Source organism: Anoplopoma fimbria, chromosome 2, assembly GCF_027596085.1.
Source record: "Anoplopoma fimbria isolate UVic2021 breed Golden Eagle Sablefish chromosome 2, Afim_UVic_2022, whole genome shotgun sequence".
NCBI lineage: Eukaryota > Metazoa > Chordata > Actinopteri > Perciformes > Anoplopomatidae > Anoplopoma > Anoplopoma fimbria.
Window position 1 is genome coordinate 12,657,583 of NC_072450.1, and position 19,526 is coordinate 12,677,108.

General features: G+C 38.5%; 1 protein-coding gene across 1 annotated transcript; it reads left to right on the forward strand.

Moving 5' to 3' along the window:
* The first annotated feature begins 1,932 nt into the window (after positions 1-1,932).
* On the forward strand, positions 1,933-12,805 carry alpk3b (alpha-kinase 3b). The gene is made up of 13 exons (XM_054619733.1): positions 1,933-2,069; positions 3,818-3,939; positions 4,218-4,335; positions 4,575-5,829; positions 7,407-9,498; positions 9,821-9,968; positions 10,111-10,238; positions 10,332-10,367; positions 10,463-10,737; positions 10,949-11,037; positions 11,156-11,373; positions 11,967-12,015; positions 12,120-12,805. Exons 1-13 carry the CDS (start codon positions 1,933-1,935, stop codon positions 12,433-12,435), a joined length of 4,983 nt encoding a protein of 1,660 aa, XP_054475708.1. The 3' UTR covers positions 12,436-12,805.
* The last annotated feature ends 6,721 nt before the right edge of the window (positions 12,806-19,526 follow it).

A 19,526-nucleotide genomic window follows, 5' to 3' on the forward strand; every position in this document is an offset into this window, starting at 1 on the left:
CCTAAGGGGAGGTCACATGACAAACAGAGTCCCCCGTCCTCTGCAGAGTCTAACACAGTAGTTCAGTGGTGTGTGTTTGTTTATAGGAGCTGTGCATGGAATCCATTCTAAAATGACTATGACATATATAAATATGACATATATGACTATGATAAATACTAAAAGTCCATTTTGGGGGATTAAAAGTTCCTTTCTCATTGTTAAATTTGTAATTTTGTCTCTCATTTTTAAATAAAATTCTCCATTTAATCTTGGTCGTTAAATTGAGTCACGTACCTGGCAAGAAAAGTGGAAAGTGTGGGATTTATGGAGGAACATGACGGATGGATGGAAAAAAAATTTAAATAGACATAAGGTTGAAAGGCGTCTGTAATATGAAGCGCATATGTGGTAACATGAGAGAAAATTCAGATTGATATCTTTGAACTTGATTTAGGGAGAACACACTCCAGGAAGCTGTAATTCATGGAGTAGTAGTATCAGTTGCATTCACTTCAAAGGAGATTGAAGGATTTACAGTTTGTTTCCCAGGAAAATAAAACATTCACAAAGGTATTTTTTTAATAACATTTAGTTCTCAATCTCACAGGTTAACTAACTTTTCTCTTAATTTGGATTTGTTTGATGAGAAACACAAATGACAACAGGGTACATTTTTTATTCAAACATTTGTGTGAATCATGTTTAACCAAATCACATGAAACACAAAAAAAACTAATTAAATTTCTAATTGTTGATTTGTGTGTGAGAATCACTGTGTGTGTGTGTGTGTGTGTGTGTGTGTGTGTGTGTGTGTGTGTGTGTGTGTGTGTGTGTGTGTGTGTGTGTGTGTGTGTGTGTGTGTGTGTGTGTGTGTATATGCTTGTGTAAAGATAAGAACCCATAGCTCGTTGGCAGTCGTGGGATCTGTCTATATAAGGCTGTTCTATTCTTACTGCTTTTCCTCTGGGGATCCAATGCAATTGTCACTCACTGGACAATGCATGGCAGGGAGCTCAGTAGATGTACCATCTTTTGCTTTAAGTTTTTAAAAATTTGATAATTCCAAAGAACAAATGGGGAAGATAAGATGCCAATTCAGCCAAAGGGATGTCATTGTAACTTCACACTTTTATGTTTGTAAGGTAACATTGTGAGACTGGATGGCAAAGGGAATGTACTTCTCGTATCAATGGACCTAACAGTGATGACGTCATTCTCCTGATTGACACGCTCATATGATTCTTTGCTATAGTTTGTACACAGAGCTAAAAAGTTTGAGGAAGAGAAAGGCAGTGAGCTACTGGCCACACAACTGCTCCCTCTGTTCTCTGAGCACATGTATTCCTTTGGAAACAAAGAAATTCCATTCAGTGACCTCCCAAACCCGTAATGACCTTGTATTTGTCATGGACTTATTGTGGATGTTTCTTGTTTCTATACAGACCTTTTACTACATGTCTTTTAGCTTGTTTTATTAAATGGTCCATAGACATGTTTTGGAAAGTGTGATGTGCTCTTGTGCCTATTTGCAGGCCAACTATAAATAGTCCAGCAGCCTACGCATGCTCATGTTTGATTGGAAATTGCAGTGCCTGAAGGCAGTGTTGAGGGGTGTCTGTCAAAGGAGGGAGAGAAACTTGTAAATGGTGAGTTAACTGAATGTTGTTTATGCAAATAATGAATAGGAAAGGACTAAAAGCAATTTTTACAAAGCATGGCTAGCTGACTTTTCAGTTTTGAATCTCAAACTTTTTTTTGTTTTAGATATCAATACAATTTGATGTAATTTAACTTTCTGGTGTTCTGTCTGTGATATTGTTATCAGTGTTAATGTGTTCTCCTTCAGCTCTCATTACATCTCTCTGGAAAAACTAAAAATAAGTGACAACACAAACTTTTTCTTTCTCCTGGAGATCTTTTTTGCCTGCGTATTCTTTTATCTGGTGGAAAATGGATTCACGGAGGACGACGACACGCTCCTCTTTAGGCAATGGAAGATCCAACAGTGGGGATGATAGCAATGGGAGCAGTGGGAGCAGCCGGCCTACCGGCTGCAGCTACCTCTCTAACGTGAGGCCAGAGAACAGGTACGGACTCAACACTAACCCACAGTGCTGTGCTACCTGTTGTTAGTCCAACATCAATACTTCATCATTTTCCTAACCTGAGATGGACTTGTGTGGCAGATTATTATTTTGTTTATTGCCATGGTCGCCAGGGTTTAAATAAACTGTTGATTAGGAAGCATCTCAGTTATGCAGCATGGGCCCCGTTTCATATCAGCGATACACCAACAACAGCTTCTGAATGAAAAAATATCTGTTCATGGAACAACATATGTTGACCTTAAGGTTCAAGATGCATAAATTGTTTAATACTGCCCTGCATTTTCTTTTCTTATACCCAACCCCTCAAGTAATTTGACAAAAGGGTGATATGCAGCACTATTGGCTTCTGGGAATTTAATTATAAGCAAACTATACTTTTGATTCTTTACAAGACTATTGCTCGTGTGATTCATTCCACAAAAATGTGTAATCACTGCAAAATGATATGTGAAGATAATTTTGGGGGAATGTATATGGGTATTGTTTCCAGCTGGAATTGGGACAGGCACTATGAGCAAAAACTATTGGGGAAAAGAAAAAAACCGAAATGATTAACAGGATATGCTGTTTTCTGCCAAACTCAAAAGTTTTAGCCTAAAAATAAAGATAAACAGCGGAATGAAGTGCATGCACAGTACCTTACTTAAGTGGGTCTGCATTTAGTTTTACTGTCTTGTTTTGTTTGCTTAATCACAAGTCACATGCAGAAATGGATGTCAACACCAGACATGGATCAACTGCTCTTCATGTATAAAAGCACCACGATAATACTCTTATAATAGGCATGCAAGCCAACATTAATAAATGTTATTATATGTGTGGGATGTTTCTTCAACATTTCCACATGCACTGATGGGTCAATATTCTTAAGCTATTACATTTATGGTGATGTGTTTCATTTTTATAATTAATATATTATGAATAATTAGGTCTCTCTAAGGACAAGACAAATAGCTATTTATTCCGAGCATCAGATGCCAAAGATCACACAAAACACCATCTTTTCTTTCTTTCTTTCTTATATGGTATGCATAAAAAAAAGTATTTTTTAAGATTTGCCTATGTTTTCATTGCGTCTTGTAAGAACTGCTCAACACTCAATAAGAACAAATCTTAGTCTAGTCTTAATTTGTGTTATTGATGTGATTAAAGGCTTAATTATAATCTCGCTTTTGTGACCAAATCAACACATTTAAGGCTCTTTTTTCTTCTAGTTATGCTCAATCATAACTAGAACCTGATGCTTAACCCGGGCTCTTATCACAATTTGCCCAATTTTGGATTTACTTTTTCCAACAACAGCTGGTGGATAATTGGCTCACAACATTTGTTTATGATTTTTATGAAACTGTGGGTGACGCTACAGTCACTATTTCTATGTTTTTTCACAATGGATGTTATAGAAATTAATTTTAATCAGAGCTGCATTTGCTCCCATCTTCAGCGCTGTGTTGAAGTAATGGAGGCAAAGTCTTGAGTCAAATAACACATCTAGTATTTTTACTTACTATATTAGGATCAGAAGGAAAATTGACTGTTCACAAACTTGACCTATTGATGGCTGAAGTCTTGAATTCAGTCAACCTCATAAATCATTCCAGCCAATACATTTGCTCTTGAGTCTGAAAACTGTCTATCCATGCATAGCAATAATCCAGTATGTGCAAAATAATGTTTTAATATAATAATAATGTGCTTTATGGACCGGCTCCCCCTTTGTTTCACAGGAGCACACTCTGCAGCGTGATGGCACAGCTAACTGAGGAAACCCAGCCCTCCTTCGAAACAACCCTCAAGTCAAAAGCTGTGTCTGAGAATTGCAATGTGAAGTTCTCGTGTGTGGTCACAGGTAAACACGGCTTCATTTTGCAACTTTGCAAAGCTTTACACAACATGTATGTGACCTAATGGAAATGTATTACAGGAAAAATTTATTTTCTACCTATAAAAAAGGCTCAATATAAATCTGGTATCATGTATCTTCAGCATCTGAAAATATCCTGATAGTTTACAAGACAAGCTCTTTCTTTATTTACACTGCAGGGAAGCAATTACAAGATTACAAGAGTTGTTACAGAAATTATTGGCCCTGATGACCATATTTTTTTCCCCCCTTTATTATTTCAGGACACCCTATTCCTCAAGTCATTTGGTACAAGGATGACATGCAGTTAGACAGATACTGTGGACTGCCTAAATATGAAATCTTCCGCAATGGACAAAACCATTCCCTGCACATCTACAAGTATGTATGTTTGGTAACTTATATTACATCTGAATACACTTGTTCTACCAAAACAGTACAAACATTTTTAACAATTTCACAGCAACACGCACTCTGATGGAGTTTAAATATAAAGCGTATGTCCTGAGCATTGCTCAGCTAACACAGCACTTTCTCCTTTTCAGCATTGTTAACAATTTCTTTTGTCAGGGATACATTCTTTCAAAATAAATTTACTCAAATTTGACTTTTCTTTGCAGTTGCACTGTGGAGGACGCAGCTATATACCAGACGTCAGCCAGCAACAGTAAGGGCATTGTGTCCTGCTCTGGGGTTCTGGAGGTAGGCGAAATGAACGAGTTCAAGATCCACCAGCGGTACTTCGCCAAGCTCAAACAAAAGGCAGAGAACAGACGCAAAGAAGCGGAAGGTAAAGAGAACCAGGAGCCGCTACGAACCATCAGTCCAGACCGCACACAGAGGAAGCGTCGTTCCACAATGGAGGCCTTTCTCAGCACGCCAAGCTCCATGGAGGATGAAGGCATTGAGGAGAGCATTCAGGCTGTAGCTGTAGAGACTGAAGCCAGGTTACAGGAGGCAGCTGTGGAAGAGGTGGAGGAAAAGCCAGTCCCCATCACTAATGGAGCAGTGTCAGCTGTAACTAATGGTCAGGCCATCGTTGAAAACGGTAACAAAAACGGGACGTATATATATGACTCTGCCCAGAAGATTTTTACTGCACACCAACCCAAAACTCCCTTTGTCAAAAAGAAGATTAAAATTTCCAACAGTACACAGGGAGAGCAGTCATCTGAGGAAAAAAGGTCAAAAGATGAGACCTTAACCTCTGTAGCTCTGGCCTGCACAGAGTCAGTTCAGTCTGATGGGAATTCAGAAGAGCTTATGGAAGTAGAGAACATTGTTGGTTCATCAGTTGTGGATTCAGGCTCAAGGATTGTGACAGAACCACCTCAGAAATCAGAAACAGAGGAAGTACTGCGTGCTGAAAGGCCTTCAAAGGGTGAAAACACATGTGTTAAGGTTGCTGTTCCTTCAAAGAAAGGACAGATGCCTGCCTCAGTACCCGCTGCTGCTCCTACATCTACAAGTCATACTGCCTCAGGAACTGAAGGTAAAAAAGCGGAAAAGCATGAGAAGAAAGCTGGAGGTAAAGATAGTAAACAAAATTTGGAAATGAAGAGCCAAAGTCCTCACATGACCTCAAAACAGCAACAGCCAAGTGCTGCAGCAGCATCCAGACAACCCAAAAGCATAGTAAAGGGGAACATTTCTAAAACAGAACATGTTACAGTCATGGATGTGGACGAGAAGTCAAATACTCCCACTGGTGGATCTTTAGCACAAAGAGACATTGAGTCAGTGAACACACCTCGGGAAAGCAGAAGTTCTTTACTTCAACGTCCATGTGAACAGGCTGGAGATCAACTGTCTGCAAAGGAAACAAGCCCCACCCAGAATAATGTGTCCGTGTCTCGGCCGGCGCTGCTGAACGAGGTGAGCGAGCCTTTTTCGCATGAGCTCATGAGCGCTTTGTGCTGCCAACACAGGCCTCATCAGTAACACAAGCATCCTGGAGCTATTTATAGCTTTTACAAGCTTGCCCTGCTGTGTGACAAGAATTAAATGACGCACATGTTGACAGATGAAACAGGTAGATTCATGCATTTGATTTTGTTAGTTCAAAGGTCTGAGAGTTGCAGTATTTCTTATGAAATATATTTGGAACTATACTTTGGCACAAATAATAGGCTAAATCGTAAAAGTAGATTTTCCCTAAAGCAAAAGTTTGACATTTGGGGAAAGATTATTTAATGTTTGAGAGAGGCAATCTAGCTGTTTTCTCTGTTTTTTAAGTGTGATGCTGAAGCTAGCAGCTGCTGGCTGTGGCCTAAGAGCAAATATGTAGGTTATGCAGACAAAAAAGCTATTTCATTTCAGATGGACTTAAACAGACAGAAATGAGAGTAGGATTGATTTTCAAACAATCGATGGTGACCTTATTCATGATGTTAGGTCTCTATATCTACATTCAACCTATAAATTTGGCAACACTTATATAAACACTTGTATTGCAATTTGGATTGTGTATCTTTATTGTCCACTGCTTATGCAATCCTCCTGACTCCGGCTGCATGGTTGAATATTGACGGCATTGAGTGCTGAGACAAAACACTGCACAGCTGAAGCACCTCTTAAAATGTTTCGCATTCCTTTCTGGCCACACTTAAACATAAAATAGCAACCTTACTTTATGAGTAGGCCTCACAGTGTCAGTATTAGATAGAAGGGAAGGAGGGAAAACAAGCAGAAATGAACGAAGCTGCTGATTTTTTTATGTAATTTATTATGAAGCTTAATATGATTTTATAATAAAGTATTTGATGTTTAGCTGTTGCTTTTAAAGGAACCGAGGGGCAGAATGAGAATGACCCTGAAGCTATATCATGGCTTCTGTCATGACATATGACACAGGGAAACCTTCGTGCTAATTTAAAAATGGATTCAGCTCAATTACAGACTTTATGAGGATTTAAAGCTTAACCAGCTTGCATGGCAGATATGTATGGAAGAGAGCAGTGCACCATGCTTACGTTTCTCTATACGCCAGATATATCACACTACTGTGCAGTTATTCACTGTCACAAGTGTTAGTTAATAATGAATTTGGTTTCTAGGTAAAGATGAATTGATATGACAACATGGAATTTTAGCAATGTTTTCTTATTCAAAATCTAAAAAGATTATTAAAGAAAAATCCTACGATTTCTTTAAAATCATCTCTAAACTTCTAACATGAATGCAAACACTAATGTGTCAGGTATTTCACTGAAAGCCATATGAACTCTGCAAACTGGTGAAGGAAAGGTGTCTTGTTATCATCACGTTCTATCTTTTCTCTGGTTCATGAATTCCTTTATGCTCCAAGGTCTTCCCATTATGTTCTCTGTTTGTTGCTGGTTACACTGTTGCTGTTTTTAAAATTACATGTGTTTGTCCATGTTCTGCATAGCCAGGGATAAGGGAATACGTATTTACAGCATTGGAAACCTCTGCTTGTATTTTGCCCCAAGGTTACACAGGCTCATACAAAGATGAACAGGAATGATGCACCTGTCAGCCTTGAGCTTCCAACCAACCAGACGGGTGCGCAACCACCACGAAAGACCGGATCAGAGAGAGAGACCACGGCAGATGACATCCAGACCCCGTCTTTGCACTGTGGTCTTCCAGCAGCAATTGACAAAATGACACAGGACACATGGGATCATTCCAGGGGATCAAATGAAAGCCATACAGCCCTTTTTACAGACATACAGAAGTCACCACTCCAAAGCCCTGGTGGCGGTGAGAACTCCCAAGGGTGTAACGTTACTTCAAGCGCCCAGCAAAGCCAAATTAATACAGCTATAAAAACAGTTGAAGGGACAGAAATACAAGTTGATGAAGAGGTAGAAGGCAACAAGGTAGGTAAGTTATTAGAGCAGTCTGGCGGCGTGGCTCCAGATGAGAAGGTAGTTGAGATGGAGACTGAAAGTGCTGCTCTGCATGTGAATGAACACACTGAAACGGAAATAGCAAATAAAGACACTGATGTTATCATTGTGGATGCATCTAATAAGGAAACTGAGAAGAATAAGCATATATCAGAAATGGAGGAGGAAACTAGTTCAGCAACACAGGATCTACAGTCATCTATGTTGGAGCCTGCAATCCCACTCCTGACGAAAACTTCAGAAAACACAAACATGTCCGATCTCCAGATTAAAGAGTTCCAGGAAATTCCAAAGCCTGTCACAAAAATCATATCTATAGCTGAAATGTTGAGATCACAAATAAAGGCTCTTGAATCCACACTAACAAATTCAGTGACCACCTTACCGTTTCATGCTGGCTTTGTGCAAGTTCCAACTACAAGTGTGACAGAACCATGTGAGGAGTTTAAAGAGAATAACAGCAACGCGACAGTGAAGAAGTTGATGTCTGACAGGAAAACTGACACAAGTATTACTCCTCCCAAAAACATAAAAGAAACCCTCGTTGAGGTTTATAATCTACTAAATAAAACGGATCAGGAACAAACTCAGTCTCAAGGTGCAACTTCACCGCCTGTTGAGGCTTTACAAAAACCTCCTGTAATCCCTCCTATCTCTGTCATAGACACTGGCACCACTGCAGGACTTCATGGCAGCGACAAAAAATATCAAGAAGGTGTCATGGACATTTGCCAGGAAACTGGAGCCTCAACTCAGGTTCCTCTGATAGATTGCCCTGTTGTTTCCCTTTCTGGGAGTGAAAATGTCAAACACAATCTTCCTCCTTTGACCTCTAAGGATGACCTGACCACGAGACCTTCATCTGGAACTGTCACTCGAGAACATGAGACTCCACTTGCAGTGACACCTATAGTCAGCGGTCAAGAGTCAAATATTACAGATTTGGAGCATGTCAAATGTGAATCTGTTCAAGGCAAAGATATGAGAGTTTCACAAAAATTAATCCCAGAAACTAAACTCAACTACAAATCTGCAATGGGGAATGCGGAAATTAATTCCACAACACTAGATCAATACAAAATGGAAGAACACGACACAAACACCAGTTCTTTGCAGAGTGTCCAAACGTTTCCCGCTAAAAGTGTACTTGGAACAGGTACACAAGAGAATAATCTTCACATTATTCAGCAGGACAGCTCAATGGTTGAGGAATTATCAAGGAGTGTCTTTTTGGGCAATCCAACTCCTGGGGCTAGTCCACTGTTAAAGAAGCGAGACTGTGTTTCTCCCATTCCTTCTGCCACTCCACAAGAGCTAGCCTCTGGGGCCCGACGCAAAATCCTGGCACCCAAGGCCAAACCCGAGGAGACCTCAGAGGCCACATCACCGGTTGATAACCAAACTCAGGAAAAGGAAGTTCCTACAGAGAGCAGAAAGCTTTCCGCAACTCCCGTAACTTTTGCTACGTCTCCAAGCCTGTCAAGAAGGTCACCTCTACTTCAGCCCCCTGTCGAGCAAACCTCTCCTGCAGAAAGGCGTTCTCCACTCTTTAGCAGGAGGAAGATGCCATCCGAGACTCAAGCACCAAGCAAACCGCCCACTGAGGAGATCCACACCCCCAAAACTGAGGGAAAACCTGCAGAGAAGGAAAAGCATGACCCATTCAAAGGTACAATAGCCAAAATAGTAAATAGTTTGTAGTTAATTGAAAACTCTCAGCCTACTATGCGTTGTATCAACAAAATTTAAAAAATCATGTCTATATTGTTTGAGACAGGCATGTGGTTGCAGTGGATATACAGACATTTGCTTTCAGCGCCATAATACGTATTCTCCATATATAAACTTATTTATACAGCAAAGAAATGTTTGCTATGTAGCATAGTGCAGAAACAGTATATATCAGACTGGATACATCAAGGTGTCTTGACAGTTAGAACAAAGAAAAGTTTCTTCACCATTCTGTCTGTGTTGTATCTTTTTTCATGCAGCTCCTCAAGTTATTCGTAAGATAAGGGCAGAAACCTTTGCAGATGCCTCAGGACACTTGAAACTGTGGTGCCAGTTCTTCAACGTACTTAGTGACTCTACAATCAAATGGTACAGAAATGAAGAGGCCATTGCTCAGATTAAAAGAAAGTAAGTTCTCAGTTGGCGTCCAAAATATCACAAGAAATGCTGTATAATATAATTCTGTGGTTTTCGTTGTCTCTTTTTATTACAAATGGCAAGAAATCAAGCAAAATTACAAAAAAAATTGCTTTTGTTATTTATTTCTCAGTGCAGGGGATGAAACTCAGGTCAATCTTGCCATTGTTCAGGCATCATGCAAAGACTCTGGTGTTTATGGATGCACAATCACAAATGAATATGGGAGCGACTCAACAGACTGTCTCCTTAGTGCAGACAGTATGTACTCTTTCACCTTACATTTGGCATAAAACCGTTGCATTACTGGACCACAACAATACTCATTCTGCTTTCTCTCTCACTGTGTTGCAGTCTTGGCTGGAATGTCCCTACGTGAGGACCTTGCTGGTAAGATGAGACTTTACATGTTAAGATCACAGTTTTTCCACTGTCAGAGCCCAAATGTTTTTCTGACTGCCATTCTTACATTCTTCTGTATGCAGTTGGAGAAGAGATCGAAATGACACCCATGATATTCAACAAGGGTGTGGCTGATTCTGGCGTCTGGGGTAACAATTTTTTTGGCCGTATAATGATGCAGGAATCTCATATCGGGGATGGCTGTTCTCACAAAGTCTGGAGGGCAAAAGTCATCTATGGTCTGGAGCCTGTGTTTGAGTCTGGAAACACATGTATCATTAAAGTATGCAACCCCATCGCCTATGGAGGCAAAGCAGAGAGCTGCCTTATAGACAGGAACCTGGAAATTGTCAAGCAGGTATGTAAAAAGGTTTGATTTATTTCTGTCTTTTATATTTAGATATATCATTCAATAAGCTAACAAATTCAGCGTTAAAGTGAATCAGTCAGGTGTCATTCTTGCCACCCAAATAGGATTACTGAGGCACTAATCAAATGAAGATTAAATAAATATACTGATGTAAATTGAGCATATCTTTACTGGCTGTTCTGCAACGTTCTGCATACAGGAGTGTAAAATTCAGAACTTGGCTCGAGAATACTGCAAAATCTTCTCTGCAGAGGCAAGAGTGATTGAAAACTTTGGCCCTTCGCTCGAGTGAGTACGATCTCTCTGTTAACTCTTCATCAAAGGTTAACATCCTCTTGAGTATCTTTTACAGTACACGGACTATTGAGCCTCACTAAAAGTCAATTCCGTCATCTTTGTCACACAGAGTGATCCCAGTCTACCTGATTTACCGACCAGCAAACACTGTCCCTTATGCCAAAGTGGAGGCTGATCTGTCAGGAGTCTATCAGAAATACTCTGTCCTGGATAATTCAGGCAGATTAGACACAAGGTCTGGCTCTGAGGCGGAGCAGAAGTGCTGTGCCCTGCAGCACTGGATCTTTCAGTGGACCAATGGCAGTCTGCTACTCACTAGACTCGAAGGTAGGCTGACATGTGTATTCAACAGGGCAATGTGAAATTTATGTTTTCCCCAAATGTGTGGCAAAAGTTTTTAAGAATATGATGATGTTTTGGAATGTACAATGCTGTGAACCTGAGGCCACCTTCTTTCTTTACCTCCTGGTTCATCCCACAAAACAACAAACGTTTATCAAGTTTGTGTTAAATCAGTGGCATATTGAATTGAAGAGGCAGTGAGCGTGTAAAGCTCAAAATTGGTTAGCGGATTACACACACGTTGACATAACTAATGAAGTAAAATTGTGCTTGCAATGAGGAAAAGTGTGGGAGCCAAACATTTTTTTTATGCTGTGCTACTTAAAATTTGACCTTCTCATCCCTTAAAGAAGGCATTTTTATTTGAAACACCCTCAGGTCCATTAAACATGATTTGTAATGCAGCGTTATATTTACAATAACAATAAGACTCAACTTGTTTTTTCATTTCTTTCTACCTCTTACATGTTTAGTGCTGGGGTTAATGTGGTGATTATTCACATTGCATGTCTGTCACATTTGAATATGTTACCGGAACAACAGAAAAATAAAGTAATTGGATGGTGTTGTTTTTGCAGGTGTTGACACCAAGATCACCAATGTTGGGATTTCAGTTAAATCGACAGGGTTAGTATAATTATGTAGTGAAAAGCTCATTTTACAGGTAATTTACATTCATGCTGACCACAATCACGACTGTAACATTTTGTCTTTGTTGTGTGTTTCTGCAGTCATCAAGGTCTGTCTGTTGAAGGGAATCCCAAAGTTTTTGAGCAGTTTGTCTCCCAGCACCAGTGTAACTACTTCTGTGGTCTGCTCAGCTTGAGGTCACTAAAGGTCATGGACTCTTTATTGACTCCAACGAAGCCCAAGGGCTCCCGGAGCCCCTTACTTCAACGCAAAATGGCTGCTGGCTCCTCCAGCCCTCAGACAGGCCGGAGAGCTGCTGGCAGCCCCCGACTTCCCAGGAAGACAGAGCAAGAGGGCAGAAGCACCCCAACTAAACAAAAAGCTGCTGATGCTCCCAAACTTGTTAAGATGGAATAGAATAACCATCACTCAATAAGACATGAGAGATCACATATTTTTCTCAATGGTATAGAATTTTAATCAAATCTATTGACTTTCTCCACGATGAAGTCCTATCCCAGAAATGGTTCGCTGTCTGGTACATATCAGAAAAACAATGCAGGGAGAAAGAAAGCAGGCTGATGAAACCTCTGTTTTTTAAGAGAGGTATAAAACCCTTCAGAGACCAGGAAAGAAATTAGTAAATAATGTTTTGACAGCCATCATTCCTTGCCATTATCACTCATTGTGGATTGATGCCCTCACCTGTTGTGGTGATTAACTATTGTTTCCTACATTCAACCAATCTTTGGTTTGAACTAAAGTGAAGTGAAGAGAGAAGTAGCTGTCCTGGGTTTCTATCGATCCATGTACCATTGTAGGTCACAGATTGCGAATCCTAATCTCAGGTCAGTGTATTTGTACTAAATTAATTTGCAAGAGAACACTTTTTGACCTGAAGTGACATAATATGTAGTTTATTGTAGTAATCTCTAATACAAAGCACAAACATTTATCTTTTCTAGTCACCCTTGTGAGAATGTAGGGCAGGTATTATGTCAATAGTGAAGTCAAGCCATAACAGATACACAGTACAGCACATTTTTAAGGCTGTGAGTTAACACTTTTCTCAGTAATTTATCAAGCCAAATGTAGCTTTACATGACACTGTTGTACGGTGGCAAATGGTGCTGTGCTTTTATATTGTAACCTGTCATGTTTACTTGCTGTTCTACTTTGCACTGCATTTTCAGAAACTGCACTTTTGAATGCAACTGGCTGTAAAATAAAAGATCTGATTATGCCTTTAACGTTTGGAGAAGTGGTGTAAAAGTCAAAGACGTGCGTCTTGAATTTTTTTGTAATTCTTTATAGAAATTAGCAAACTGCGGAGTAAGCTGAATCACAGCAATTAAAGCATCCCACTCAAAGCAGTCACTCATTATCATATCATCTTGAAGGATAAGTAATCCGGTGTTATCTGAGTGACTCCTATTATCTTCAAGGACTCCCACGCATTTCTTTCTGTCATTATATGACAGGACCTGTCATATCATATCTGGATATTATTATGATAATAACCTGTTATATATAGCATTTCTATGAAGGGGATTGCCATATTTGGGCTGATTCCTTTAGCCAATTTTAGTAAAGCAACACTTTATTTTTATCAATATTTTTCCAGCTACATCAGAGTTTTACAAAAGATGTAAAGCTGATCTATGGGGAGTAAGAATGTACAAGACAGTCATCATGTAACAAAGACTTGGATATAAAAAAAATAGAAGCTTAAGACTTGTTGGCAAGACAAAAGGCAGAAACACGACAAAGGGGATCAGCATTAGAGATTAAAATGTGACTAAGAAGCCACAGCAGCTCTGAGAATGTACTGTATAGGTAAAACAATGATTTGAGCTAACATGCTAATATTTAGCATGTTATTTATGTGTGATAAGGTTTCGGGTCGCCATTCTAGTTTAGCATTGTAGCATGTTATCATTTGCTACTCAGCACTAAATACAAAGTACAGCTGAAGCTGAGGAGAATGTTGTTGGTTTTGCAGGTATGTGGTCATAAACCCAAGTATTGGACAAATTTAAATTTGACCTAATAATGGCACTAGATGAAAAATAAAGGGATCAACAAAGTTATTACAATTCATCCTTAGGGGAACATGAATGTGTGTACAATTCATCCAATAGTTGTTCAGACATTTCACAAAAAAACACAAATATCAGCCTACAATTAAAGGATTGTCAAAGTCAGTAGGATTCATCCTCTGGGATCCATAAATGTCTGTAAAAAATGTAAATGCAATCTATCTTATAGTTGTGAGATATTATAGTTTGGACCAAAGTGGTTGACTGACTGCTAGCATGGCTTAAAATTACATTGCATGTTCACAATAGATCCAAAATAATTAGTTTTATATGATTTGGTAGTCAAAACAAAATATATATACATGTTGAATAGATGCACAAAAGGATTCATCACTTTGTGCTGTAGGATCTTATTAATATCTAATATGAGAAACGACACAGTGTGGCTAGTTTAAAACATTTAAAAAAGGGTTTCCTTCTTTCAGCTATTGCATGCTAAACAGCACTACCACTTAGGGGCAAATCGCCTTCACAGATATTAGAGAATGACGTGTTGCCCGCAACCAGTGTGTGTTTACAGGGTGAAAGGCTAACTTCATCATGATAATCATTTGTGATTCCCAGTCATTAGTGAGTCATCGTTTATGTAAGCAGTGGCGTCACGTATGAGAGAGAGCAGTGCCGCGGAGCTAAATGTTCACTTTTCAAAAGAATTCACTTAGTGTCAATTCTGATGTTGTCCAGTAGCGTGAGAGATGCTGCCAACAGAAGGAGGAGATGGCAGACTTTAGTGTGAAGTAGCTGATATATATAGTCCATATTTCTTACACGCAACTACTTTGTTAGAATCTGTGACAAATGTTGGCAGCAGGATAAAAAAAGTTTTATAAATTCAGTTTATGCTTTGTACCTGCTCCAGAGTGCGCCTCCAGAGTGAAATAAAAACACAGCCAACAGCCTACAGTATAAAACGATTTGTAAGACAAATCACAATAGGCCCGTGCATGATAGTCACTTGAAAACCAGGTCATAACACTTCATAGATAATGACATTCACAGCCGTCCAGGTGCAATTAATGTCTGTGCCGAAGGAAACAATCTTCTCTAACAATGAGAACGAACCTTTAATTTAATGTAAATAGAACAAAACTGCATGACATCTGGCTCACGGGTCTAATCAATTCATTGATTTCCACCACTTGTCCACATGGTGCTGAACCTGCCGCCATCCATTCATGACTCTATTCAAATGACGTGGGTATACAGTATGTTTGGACCAGAGACATGGGCAGTATCGTAGATGAACAGACTGGATGTAGTGTAATTGATGTGTGATAACAACATGGACGAGATTGGACTTGTAATGAAACAAGACACTCCTGCCACCTACTGTTTGTTTGATAACCGCACGTTGATGAAAAAGAGACAAGTCAAACAACTTTAGTTTCAAAGGATGTCTGTTTTTAGTTCACCAAACATTATATATGGAGATATTGTATATTATGTCTCTTGTACATATTTGTTATGGTATTTTTCATATTTCTATATGTATTTTACTTTTTTTCTATATGAATGTTTGTTGTACATATTTGATAGAGTATTTTTCTTAATTTAATTTATTACATTTTTCAACTATTCTTTATTTATGGTTTTTGACTTTTTCTATACCTGCTTTTATTAATAGAATCCGGGACATTGCGATTATATGGCAGGCGCTATAACCATTCAGCTATCAAGGTGCTCCATTCTTGATTTTATTTTAAAATTAAATTTCTCTGTTTGTGCACCAATACACCAAAAATGAATTAATTGTATGTGAAAGCCTACTTGGCAATAAATCTGATTCTGATTCTAAGTAATACTGCCATTCCAGGTTTTTATGGTACATTGGAGGGTTCCATGAGTAAAATATTTAGTCACTGATTACAGTTTTCAAATGTATAATAATAATTACAATAGTAATATAGTGCTGTAAAAAGTGATATACTCATCACAAAATACACTAAAAAAATCAAAGTATTAATAGTACACGTAAAGATTATCCACAATACTATCACTGCGTGGCAAAAATATGTAAAATCAATATTATTTTGGAAATCAACTCGAAAGAAATGCCAGTATTATTGGCTGTTAAAAAAATCCCATGTTTCTGAGAGGAATTATGACTATGACAATGAGACATACCTTAATCCGATTGAGTTTCCTATGATTATGAGCGCAGCACAGAAATTACAGAGAAAAGATGCATTGGCACAGCTCTTCCTGCTGCACTGAGTAGCTCTGACCGAATGCTGTGAAGAGCACTGGATCGCTCACAGTAATCTCAGTATTAATACCCATGATGATACGCAGCAAATGAGAGAATTGTTAGTCCCCAACTGTAGAAATTGTGTGTACACTTAGGCTTAATTAATTGCCATTTAATTTAATAGGACATAATGTTGAGTTAGTGTGAAGACCTCACACTCACTCTTTAACACATTAAACACATTTGTGGAATTCAGTCTCACATTCAGATTCATAGTGTTGCAACATGTAGAAAATATGCTCCTCCGCGTAAAGCTTTTACTTCATTTTGATAGTTTTGACCTATATTATAGAATAACATCTTTACATTCTGCCAGACATTATGTGTACAACATCAGAGCCACAATGAGGTTGCGCAGTTGGTAAGATCTCATTAAATCAAATGGAAAAAGAGAAAGAAAAGATAGCGCAACAAGTTTGTATCTGGCCTCTCTCACATGGCTGCCTGACCTGACATTGTTGTGCCTGACTGACCTCAATTACCATCGGCAGGCCAGGGTAGTTGTGACCATTCAGGCAGATTATATGAAAATGATCACACGTTCCTAAATGCCACAGACTAGTTGGCATTTGAGAAAAGTTTTATCTCCAGCCCACCAAAAGTCCCAGGCTGCCACTGGTCTCTGTGCCATCGCATTGACCGTCAATGCTGAGCTAATCTACCATATCACAGCAAGCTAATGCTGACTTTGAATTAATGACATTCTGATGCATATCTCATGTAATTTCCTCTCATGGAGGAACATAAAGGTTTAATCTGAATAAAACAGTGTTGTCTAAATATCCACATGAAGAAACTCTGTCCAATAGGGCTGAGCAAAATCCTCCTTTTGAATACTGTTGAGGAAGAGGAGGTGTGGATACCAGATGAATCTGCAACAATATGCTGCTAAATTTTCTCAGTTATGTTTTGCATAAAGCACAGCACAGCTTGGGTGTCAAGAGGTAGCTGTAATATCTACATCAAAAATAACTGTGCCATCACCTGGTAACAATCCAGATTTAGTCGGGTTTTCATATTCAAGAGGTATTGTAAACAACCTCTGAACAGGGTTAATCCTTTTCAATATTGGTTTTAAAGGGATATGGTTTTAAAAGAATAATCAAAATATGAGTTGGTATCACTTTATCATTTGCTCGAAGAAGTTGCAGTAAAAGTGATTTACACATATGCAGCAACAATAGCATCCTCTGTATGAAGCATGGAAAATGGATTGCCGGGACATTAGCAGATGACAACAATCTGAGGGCATAAAAGTCACTATATAACAGCTGTGAATTTTTTTGTATTCACACACTGCTTTGTTGACGTATGCTTGGATTAAGCATATATGAAAGTGCGAATTCAGACACATTTGAGCTACTTAATTCTCATTGAGAAATATGCAAGACACGAAAAAGAACAACAACCTTGAATCCAAATAGTACTATTAGGCCAGAAACTGCCCAAGAGATGCATACACATAATTGAAATTGACAGCTGCCATTGTTCCAAAAGTTCACTTGGATATTCATGCATGCAGCACATAATGCACAAAGAAGTTTCAAAGTTTGATGTTTATTTTTATTTCATTTATAACTGGAATTGAAGTTACCTCTGCCCTTGGTTTGTTGGTTTGACATATTGGATCGTCTGTATTTTACAAATCTAACCCAGGGGAAAAAATGAATATAATGCTTTTATGGATACTCCTTTAACATTGGCACTGTTGATGAAGAATGTTATGTTACACACCAACAATTCTAAACATACCGTGAATATAAGCATATGTGTTTTTCTTCCGTGGAGAAATAAAAACCTTTTTTTATAATTCAATATCTTTGTGGTTAGAATTTATCGTCAGGTAAATTTCCGAAACACAATCTTAGTATGCTGCAACAGGGGAAAACAATCACAATTCAGAAAAACACACAGTCAACACAGTCTCAGAACATGTTGTGAAATGATATTGACTTGACTCTTTAACACTGAGGAAAAAAACAATTAAGTACTAGTGATATAAATGCCACATAAAACCTGACTTTTTAATGATGGCTCAAACAAGTGTAACATATGTGTTGCTAATAATCCCCACAGGCTGAGTCAACAAACAAACATGGCAGGAAGGTTTCAGGTGTGGTCACAAATTATGTTATCACTTACTCAGTCAAACGCACATCCTCCAGGAAATTACATGTTGTCCATGATCAAAGAAAGCAATTGATAATTAGTGGTGGTGGAAGCTTCTCATTTGTTTTTTTGTTTGTTAACTTATTACAATTTTGACAGTCCAGGTGTTGATTAAGGTTGTAGCGGGAAGTAAACTCGCCTACATTCACCTAATGTACTGTTTTATTTACAGAATAGAGTTTACTCACCTTTAAAGGGGGCCATTAATATGCCATAAATTAATATTTCGGAGTGATTGTTTTTATTGGTGGTTGTTTAGTGTATGATACCCACTGAGTCATAATAATTGTATCCCTTATTGTAAGCTTAAGCGTTACCTCATTTGTGTCTCAATGATAAGGACATATTTGTAATCAAAGGCTCATATGACTATGTGTAATTTCAATTCAATTCAATTCAGTTTATTTTGTATAGCCCAGAATCACAAATTACAAATTAGCCTCAGAGGGCTTTACAATCTGTACACATGCAACATCCTCTGTCCCGGAACCCTCACATCGGCACAGGAAAAACTCCCCTAAAAAACCTTAAAACTAATTAAGAACAAGTATCTCAAATATGTACTTGTGTACAGTACCAGTCAAAAGTTTGGACACACCTTCTCTTTCAACTACTTTGAAGAATCTAAAATATAAAACATATTCTGGTTTGTTGAGCATTTGTTTGTTTACCACATAATTCCATATGTGTTCCTCCATAGTTTGGATGTCTTCAATATTAATCTACAATGTAGAGAAAAAAAAGAAAAAGAAAAAGAAAAACCATTGAATGAGAAGGTGTGTCCAAACTTTTGACTGGTACTGTATTCGTTATTGTTTTTTTTAGACTTTATATTTGCACTCTTCCCACTTTATATCGCTGCACACGTATTTCCCTCTTAATCCTCTTCTTTACTACTGTAAAACATGTATTTAAAGAAACACAGAGCTGGCGACACGTCTCGTTTCACGTGTGTCGCCTCTGCTCTCGTATCCTGAACTGACACCTCAACA